The sequence below is a fragment of the Parambassis ranga genome, chromosome 7 (assembly GCF_900634625.1).
Source record: "Parambassis ranga chromosome 7, fParRan2.1, whole genome shotgun sequence".
NCBI lineage: Eukaryota > Metazoa > Chordata > Actinopteri > Ambassidae > Parambassis > Parambassis ranga.
In genome coordinates, this window is record NC_041028.1 from 17,298,922 (window position 1) to 17,309,278 (window position 10,357).

The 10,357-nt window shown below is 42.3% G+C and overlaps 1 protein-coding gene across 1 annotated transcript; it reads right to left on the reverse strand.

Moving 5' to 3' along the window:
* Positions 1-1,051: 1,051 nt before the first annotated feature.
* Positions 1,052-10,151, reverse strand: fkbp1ab (FKBP prolyl isomerase 1Ab). Its single transcript, XM_028410896.1, has 5 exons — positions 10,012-10,151; positions 9,848-9,895; positions 6,573-6,685; positions 4,377-4,521; positions 1,052-2,369 (listed from the first exon to the last, which is right to left on the reverse strand). The coding sequence occupies exons 1-4, from the start codon at positions 10,046-10,048 to the stop codon at positions 4,393-4,395; spliced, it is 327 nt and encodes a 108-aa protein (XP_028266697.1). The 5' UTR covers positions 10,049-10,151; the 3' UTR covers positions 1,052-2,369; positions 4,377-4,392.
* Positions 10,152-10,357: the final 206 nt, after the last annotated feature.

A 10,357-nucleotide genomic window follows, 5' to 3' on the forward strand; every position in this document is an offset into this window, starting at 1 on the left:
AAATAAATGTTATACCTTATTTATAATTTTACAGTTTTACAGTTTGCAAATTTACTTAAGTTGTGTATTTTTCAATTTAAATTGATGTCTGTGGGACTAAGAATGATACAAAATGACCACAACACATGTATACTGATCAGCCACACCACTGAACTGAATTAGACTGATACTCCAGTTACCATGGCACCTATCAGTGGATAGAATATATTAGACAGGAAGTGAACATTTTGTCCTCAAAATGTCTGTTAGAAGCAGGAAAAATGGACAGATGAAGTGGTTCATATGGAACAGAGGTGAACCAGAGACGGGGGCCCATGGATGGCTGAGGCTGATGTGAAGAATGTCCCGTGTGGTCTGATTCCAACATAACAAGCTGAAACAGTCCCTGCTGGTTCTGATAGAAAGGTGTCAGAACACACAGTGATCCACAGTGTGTTGTGTAGCTGTCAGGGCGTCCATGCTGAATCCAGAATCCGAACCGCACCACATAGCAATAGAAGAAAGTGGTCTAGTGTGATGGATCAGCTTTTCTTTGGTGTGCCTGTCTCTTACCAGGAACAGGAAGCAGGATGCACTGTGTAGATTAGAAGAAGGCGGTGTGATGCTGCTAAACCCTGGAGTCCAGGCCTCCACAGGTCAGAGCTGCTTTGGTGAGACCTGCACGATGTTGGTTTCACTCTTCATTCCACCGTACTAACAGTGACTTTGCATTTTGCAGGTTTGTAGGTTACCCAATGACACCGAGCTTCAAGTTTCATGTGCACTTTTTTGTCAATATGTAAATAGTGTGGCTTTTTAACCCTTTAGCTCAGAGGAAGACTATTAACTTTTGACAACCTCATAGCTGAATTCCAGGTACGTGGCATCATATTAGCACCTTATAGTGACACAACAGCCTGTTATTCATTGTGATATATATGGTAATAAACTGGATTTGTATTTACAATACAAAAAATATTGTATACAATCTGTCTGTCCTTTGCAGTATTATAAAACAACATTTTAATTAATGCAAAAAAAAAAACGTTGTTAAAAACAATCCATAGGCAGGTGGAGAGCACTTCTTTTTATTTTAAATATGTCATCATTGGTTTAGCCTGCATACAGTAACGTATCAGCACATAACTACACAGTACAGAGGTGGACTGCTGCCACACCAGTTGCAGCTTGGCCAATATGTAACATCGACAGCCACGGTCAATATCAGACAGCCAAGGCCAGCGTATTCCTTCATTTAAACTCCATTTAAAACTATTCATTTCAGATACAAAAGCCACTAAGATTTTTTTTTACCTCATATAGGCAGTGTGGTATTTTTTTACTGACAGTGGCAAACACACACACACACACACACACAAAAGGAAAATCTATCATCGCAGGTTATACACCGACGTTGCTGAATAGAAAGTTGGTTTCTGAAAAATACACAATTGATACACAAAATAAGGTCAGGTAGGAGGTCACAATGTGATTGATCCCTCGGCCCGTTTTTGTAAATTTCAAGCATTTCCCAATCGATGTGCGTTAACACAGATCCCATCTGTGCACCGTCTGACTTGTGTGTGTGTATATATGGCTTTAAATGGGGTTTAAAGACTTGGCGACATGAGAAGGCGTTTACAACACAAACCGGATGCAAAGCTCTTTTTGGACGTACAGAGGATTCCATCAGGGCCTACAACATGCAGACAGGGCAAGGTAGTAAACCGTGTGTGTGTGTGTGTGTGTGTGTGTGTGTGTGTGTGTGTGTGTGTGTGTCTCTGGTGAGAATATTTAGGCACATTTTAGATCTATCTACAGCTGTGATTGGTTCTCCTTGGTGCCAATTATCCCTCTTCAGAAACAAAACAAAACAAAACAAAACACAGTGTTTCTATACAAAGAGCAAAGTTCCTGTGTCACACGTAGGCAGCCATTGAACATTAAGCCCTATCTGTACAACAGAAACTCTATTGGATCCAATTTCAAGGTGGATAGGGTACAAATATGTGCTTTTTGATTGTAAATATAACAAGCTCTCAAACATAATAATACTAGTACGCATCGACTCGGTAAGAGATGAATGTTGCTGCTTTAGTGGTTCATTGGCATTTTTGTACTTCCCAGCATAACCATGCACAACCAACACTTCAAAAATCACAAAGAAAAGCTATTGAAAAAAAGTGAAGATCAAGAAGGTGGAGGTCTGGAAGGTTATGGCCCATAAGAACAGTAGGATGGAAAAAAATGATAATGAAATCAGTCACAGAGACAACACAACCTGTCATAGTCTGATGAAATAAGTACTGAAACAACAAACTAGAGCCTCTTATAGAATCAAGTGCAGACTCTCCTAGCTTCTCCTCAGGTTACCCAGGTAAGGAAGTCACCTGTAAAGACAACAGGAAGGGGAGAAAAACCCATTTTAAAATACTGATATTTATACCATGTGATGTTCATGTTCATATCAGACAGTGAAGGATGTCGCCTGTATGTTGACATCTGACCGATCCACATTTAGTTTTACGTATTGATCACAACCTTGTGTTGTTAGAGAGAGACGGACAGACACACAATCACACCTTCATTAAAGTCATTATAATAAGGTGGCATGCCTGTGGTCTAACTCCTGGAGTGTTTATAGTTAATACACATACAGGTATTCATGTGTTAAAACCTGCTTTTGCTCAAGAAGGACTACAACTAGTGTGTGTGTGGAAAGAAAGCTCTCTTCTAACTCTCCATCCTCTCTGTTCTTCGGCATAATGGCTCAGTGGAGTTACACACAGTAGAAATACACACATAGTAAATAGATCAGAATATAGGAAGTGGATCAGTGATGAGCGATGACATCAGGATCAGCACCCATAGTGAAAAACTGCTGACTAACAAGAGGCTGAGTTAGGACAGCTAAGGCTGCTCCTGTCTGTAGGTCAGGTCTAGTTTGTTCTAACCAGACATTAAGAAGAAGAAGAGTGTGTCTGAGCGTGATCCAGCAGACATCTATTCACTCTCATAGAACAAACAGTGTTGTCAGAAATGACAGTGAGGATGTCATCATATGGAAAATAACATTGAGTGAATTTGTTCCTATGAATATAAATGTGCGCCGCAGCTCATAAACATACAGGCGGGCAGCTTCCTCCTAAAGGTTGTTTATTAGATCTGTCACACAGCGTGCTTACCAAGGCTCCCGTTTGGCCCTGTAAACTGATTACAGCACAATATCTGTGAAAAGTACACAATGAATGTATTCACTATATTAAAGCTATGTATCTCTTTCTTTATATGTACATTCAAGTGCTGTGAATATTCAGGGTCAGATGTCAGAGTAGAATATAAACGGCTTCATGAAAGATGCTTTTTCCGCTTCTCAAGTGTAACATTATGTTTTCAAAGTGGCTACACAAGATTCCTGTGATTAAAAAGCTGCTTCCTATTCATGAAGAAATGCAACCTGTTACACTGAATTTGTGCTTTCTGTGGATAAACAGACACACGCACGTGTTTGGAATATGTCAGATATTGCTGCCGCAGCGGACCTCCCTGCTCCATAAGAAATCAGTCGGGGCGCAGACGCCTGAAATCGGACACCTGCAGGCGCACACATTAGCGCTTTAAGCATGACCAAAAATAAACATCCCTTCCGCACACTATTAATAAAAAATTGCGGTGAAACGATTGAAAACAGTTGTTGTTGGTGTCTTCTCCTCCACCAGGTGTAAAGTAAACAGAGCGTTCATTTCCCTCCTTTTGTTACGTGGCTCTTTGAAGCGGAGCTGACACACACTTATTATCACTCACACACACATTTCATATTTCACTCTGATGTTGCACCAGTCATTTTTACCTGCAAATTAATGTGAATAATTCCACAGTGTGTAGAGACTACCCCTCTCTGTTGCTGAGCTACTGTTAGACCGAGTACCTCCCACACAGATGTAGGATTTACATGGACCTGGTGAGAATGTGTCAGTATTTTTATTTTCATTTGGTACCTGTGGCTACTAAAAGGAAAATGAGTATTCTTACTGTATTTTAAAATTCTAACTTTGATCTCAGAAATTGTTTCCCTCAGATTTCAATATATATTCTGAATTCTAACAATAAAGACAGACATGCATATAATGCACTCATTAAACAAGATATCAAGCTGATGTGCTAATATAACTGTCAAAAGCAGCTGCATCATTACTGGACAACAAGACCAGACCTGACTGGCTGAGCTCTGATTACCGTGAACACGTCCACAACTTGCTAGAGCTGCTAATGCTCCAGTAAAGGCTAACACTAAAATATAGTCGTTCACCTACTTGAAGAAGCCTCTATTCAACATAAGCCCTGAGGATGATGTAACCCAGCATAAAGTAGTACAATAAAAAAAAGGTAATAAATACAGGCTGCAGGTGAGCTTCACTCCAGGCCCAGCAGCTCCACGTCGAAGATGAGGGTGGCGTTAGGAGGGATGATGCCCGGGTGGCCTTTGTTTCCATAAGCGTAGTCGGGTGAGCAGGTCAGCTTGGCCCTCTGACCGACGCTCATCTGGAGGTGTGAAAAGACAAGCGGCTGTTATGAGGGCTGGAAGATGCAGATGATGGGTCATAATGCAGCTGCTGCAGATAACAGGCCAGATCTCAATCTGATCCCCTGTTATAGTCAATGCTGCAATCCTGAAAAGAAAAGAAATATTGAATATTCCACTGAGTGTACAGAGGACTGGATCTATCAGTGTGCTGCGGGGCTGAGCAAGTGAGATATGGACCTGTGTGTGCGCACAGAGCTAATGGAAAGCTTGCTGAGTGAAAACTCGATAATGGAACCATGTCAATAAATTCATATAGTTCAGCAGATGAACGAACAACATTATCAGCAGCATGATTTCCTTCTTACCACAGCAATTATGTCGGCTGAAGCTGCTTAGCTGCGTGACGTGTTTTTTGAATGCATTAAAAGGCACGCTGTAGCACGGAAGAATGAATGAGCAGCGTGTCTCCAGGACACACTCTCCTCACAAGGACGTTCACGCTGTTTACCTGCTGTACGCTTGAAGCTCAGACTGAGTTTATGTTGTGTTTTTCTGTCATTTTTAGTTAGACTATATTTCTCTAAGCAGAGTGTTTAATTCAAAATGTCTTTGTACAGTTTGACCCAATTAGAAAGTCACGATTAAAAAAAAAATGAAATCTGAATTGCTTTGATTTACAAAACTGGAATGAACTGGACATTTTTAGCACCACTTGAGCCTTAATGCTAAACAAATGAGAAGCTCAGATGCTTTATTTAGTTAACTATTTGCATTTTTACAGCACTTACCGTGCAGTGTTCATACAGTACTCTGCACATAAATTGTAGCAGTCCTGCAGATTTTTTTTTTGTACAGAATATTGTCAAATTAATTCATTATTTAAATGAATTATTATATTTATATGAATTTTAAATTATTTAATTTGAGCAAATTATTAATTTAGGGGGTCTTTTTTGATTTTCTAACCATGATGACCTACAACCTTACTACAACATTACTTTAAAGTACTCAGATTACTTTTTTGAACTAGGTTTTGTAACAAGTTAAATTTCCTAAATGAATGAATCTGTTTATTTGATCATGTTTTCATAGGATAATTTGTATGTTTAAAAGTAAATATCCACGCATCTGAGAGTGGTTCTGTGTCTCTCTGGTTCTTGTCAGGCAGTATACATCCAGCTGCAGCTCTGTCAGTGCTGGTGTGTCTGTGTGTGTGTGTGTGTGTGCACTAGTGAGCGAGATGGAATAAAGGTCAGCCTTTATGCTGTGGAAGTATTATATTATTTGTTGACTTGCAGGCCAAAGGACAAAAACATTGCGGAGAGATGTAAACTGTGGCTGGTGTTTGAACAGCTGTGTGCAGTTTTCATTCAGCCGTGTGGTTTAAGAAGCTTAGAAACTGTGAATATTAATATACTGGCTGAAATATTGTGTCCATTTTTAACAACTGGCACAGGGTGACACTTAACAGGCAGGCACGTCTGCAGACCGCTCTGTACTGTTGCTGTATATTATCACTGTTTTGTATAAGGCTCTATTGTCAGCCTCTTGTTGTATGTACTTGACAGGTGCTCCTGTCCCACTCTATCCACTCCATGATACATTTATGTTATCATACACAGATTATTAACGTGATATGAAGGGAACGTTCCCGTTATTGTTAGGCTGCAAAGTGAAGGATTATGGGTCGTAGAATGATGCTATTCATAGTCGGGAGAGTCATTACATTTAAGGTCAGCCGTGCATCCATGCAATTTTATAGATAATGTGAGCAGCTACACCTGCAATGACACAAAGGCTTTTTATTTTATGAAATTAAGGGGATGATGTTTAACACAGTAACATAATGAGGTGCTTTTTAATAATATTATGTATAAAAGTTATGATGTAAAAAAAAACTGCTTATAAGCGATTGAACCATGCAACATAGAGGCCAAATGTAACCACATCAGTAATAAGGGTGTAATTAATTAGGTTAGCCTACCAAATTAGCACTAGGTGGTGTGTGGAAACAGGGAGGTTCTAATCCCACTGTATCAATCTGACATGGCTGCAGATCCCATCCTACCTGCACTACACCCTCTTCCCATCCTCGTATCACTTCCTGCTTGCCGATCTTGAACCGGAAAGGCTTGTCCCTGTCACGAGATGAGTCAAACTTCCGTCCGTCTGTCAGTGAGCCTGTGAACACAGGGACACACACAGGGGGAAAAGTGGAGCAGCTGCTGATGCACACCTTTACTCTGCTCAAACCATTAGCTCCCAACATGCTCAATTACTGTAAAACCAGAGGATGGATGACTCCTGCAGCAGAAATATAGAAGCTGTGGTTCACATTTCAAAATAACCATCAGAAGAAAAATACATCTTACAAGATGGTCTGACATCCATCATCCCTGCTGTGTGTGTGTGTGTGTGTAAGGAGCGCGCAAATGAAGGTATTCCAAGGATCTCAGAAATAGCCGCAGCAGCTGTCTGCAGGGTGGGTTTCAGTTAGGAAAACGCAAGCATCAATCTGCAGAATAGCACCCCTTCAAGACTATTTACGCCAGCGCTATTACTGTTATTAGCACCCTACGTGTGTGTGTGTGTGTGGGCCTAGTGTGGCGAGGTGTGTGTGTGTGTATGCAGGGGCAACATTGCACATGTCGATGGGAACATCAGGGGGCGGCTATAGCAAGATGCAGCCTGTAATCCAGGCAGTGGAGTGGGTGTCCTCTGGTAGGCATAGCAAGTCAGCAGCCTAATGGAATTATCACAGTAAGAGCTGAGAAGTTTGATCCGAGCTCTGATTTTTCACACTGATGACATTTTCGCACGCCAACCATTTCCTGCAGACAGAGACTGTCCAAAGTCCCAGAAAATCCCACTTGTGATCTCCGCAGAGATGTCTGCAGCTTGGTTGTGTAATGGAATATCCTGTTTCATGTCGTATTTCAAGGCTGCTTTGTAGTCTGACAGGAAGGGAGACGGCACAGAGAGGAAATCCTGTTGATTGTGTGATATAAAAAAAAAAGCAGGCTGATGCCTTAAAAAATGTTTCAGTGTGCAAGGCCTAAACCTGCTTCTTACTTCAGGTTACATAATCTGGAAGCAACGAGGCTTGTGTTACAGAGTGAGTTATGTCTGTCTCACCAGGCGACTAGACTGAGCTGAGACCAGCTTTGCCAAACTGACAACAGGTGCAGACCAATATGCAGCCTAGCAGGCTGGGAAGCATTGCTGCTGATGCTGCGTTCGGCTGCTGGATTTAACCTAACGATCCGCAGCTCGGAGCAGCAACAGGAGGGGGGGGGGTTCCTGTTTACATTTATACTTCAACTGACAAATGGTGCCATCTTCGTGGCACCAGAGCAGCTTATTATTATATGCAAATAGGTAGAGCGATGGGTGACAGAGCTAGCAGCCTGTAACCAGTCACTCAAAGCAGACTTTCACTCAGATGTAAGTGGATGACTTTTACTGTTTTTTTTGCGCAGTTTACGGAGATTGACTCATTTTTTTTTAAAGTCAGCCTCTAGTGGCCAGTTAAGGAATTGCACATAAGCAAATGTTAGCATGCCAACCCGCTTATCTACATTATTGAAAGCGGCCAAATGTCAAATATCAGCATAAAGTGGTAGCATTGATGTGTGTTTTTTTAACTTGCTAACATTAGCTACAAATGTCACAAATGCGCTTTGGGCCAGCCTAGTTGAGCAACTAGCTGCATTGAGGTTCCGTTTACTTTTTGTACATCAGTTGATGGGGCTAAATCTAGCGGCACTTTTAGAGTGTAGCATGGATCATGAAGTTAACATCTGATGGGTTCCCTCCACCATAAACCAGTTAGGATTACTGCAGGCAATTAGCACAACTGACACAAGTTTCTAATACAAACACATTTTGTTCAGCAAGATAATCTTCACATCTAATCTTCAAAGATATCTGAAGCGCAATTGCCGAAAGAAATAAGCTAAATAAATAGATATTTATAAATAAACATAAACAAATCACACATGAGGTATCTTCATGTGTATTTATGTGACCTTATTTCAGGCATAAAACACATTCAAAAATAGCCCGCTGACTGAGGGACGAGGGAACCACAAGTGCTACTTGTACCGACAGGAACCCACCTAATGGAAATAATGCTTGGTCCGAGACAATCCGAGGTGGAAGTAGGATGAATTTTGCATGATCGTCTTTTCAGTGAGAGACATGAACTTCAAATCCGATGAGCCAATCTTATACTATATAATACATACTATCAAATCCAATGCTGCCCTAGTCACAGTTTTAGATTTACAGCTGAACTAACTGATGGAAAATTCACGTCTGACCTGAATCCACATTCAGTCTGTGAGACTATTGAAAAACTAATGAAGCTTATTATAATGATGAGGATATAGTTGGTACATGAATCCATAAGCAACACACGCCCTTTAATACTGTTGCTCCTATAGCTGCATCAAAGATCTGATATTATGAGTCTGTGGGATTATTATTGGGATTATTTAAGTGTGGATGTAGGAGGTCCAGCGGGAGCATGTTGTGTCACTGTACAATAACACTGTCACATTATTACAGTCGCCCAGACGGTTTTAATCCGCTCAACTAAACGCCACCACCCCCCCACCCGACCCCAGAGAAACTCCAACAAAGACAGAAAAGCGCTGCAAATCAGACGTGATTTAAACCCCGCTGACTGTCTGTCTGTCTGTCTGTCTGTCTGGGCCTCTGACTGAACCCTGCGGCGGAATCTGTCTGCGTCTCCCTCTGATTATTTTTGTATCATTATCCTCTTTCTGTTATTTCTACAGCTCCATAAGGATCACTGCTTACATGTGATCCTCATGGAGCTGTTAGTGGAGCGATCGGGCCAGACTGAAGCGCGCATTATTTTACGCAGTGGTGAATCCAGAGCGCAGTCCAACCCCGGGACGCACCACCACCACCACCATAGCTGATGCTGCTGTGGACATGATCCCAGCAGCCAAACGTGCTTCCACAGAGTCAGTCATGAGACGAAGGGGTTAAATTATGTGAGTGCCAGTCATGCCTCTTTGCCCTACTGAGGAATCACTGCCTGGGAGCTCCGAGGCTGCAAAAAAATGTCCGCTGTGCAGTTTGCGGCTTCACTGCGCTCCGCTGCCCGCTGTCCGGCGCGGGCTGGCGGTGTTAGCTGTGCGTGTGCGTGTGCATGTGAGTGTTTTCTTGTTTTTTTTGTGAAATTGGGGTGGGGGTGGAGGGGGGGGTCACCAGCCGTGCCCCCCCTCCACCCCCTACTTGCACGGCCTCCACAGGAAATGTGCAGAATCTGTCCATGCATGCAGGGAAGTAAGTTTCTTATTTGACACTCACCGACATAATGCACCACACACGTCTGTCCTTTTTTGGGGAAAGTCCTCCCTGAGGAGAGAGCAGACACGAGCCGCTTTAATGTAGCTGACACGCCACGCGCTCTTCATTACAGCTTCTTTTATATATAAAATACATGCAAAGACAAGCACGTGCAGCAGCTTTACCGTCACCGGGGGTGATAGTCTCGATCTCGACTCCCATTTCAGCGGTGTGTCCTGGAGCTGCTGCTGTCCCTGCGCCCGGCTACACTCCTCCCGCAGTCCGTCTGTCTGCTCGCTGCTCCGCCGGATGTCTCTCTCTCTCTCTCTCTCTCTCTCTCCCCACACGTTAAGCGGTGTCAATCGCGCGCACTTCCGCCCAGGACCTTCAAAGTAAAATACATGTCATGCCCCCTAGCGGCCACAATGCTCCACAGCATTATAAGTAAAATTTGCCATTAGGCAAAGTAAATAAATAAAAGAGTTATATTTTCCATTCACACATACTGAGTGAATATTAAGCCATTTGGGG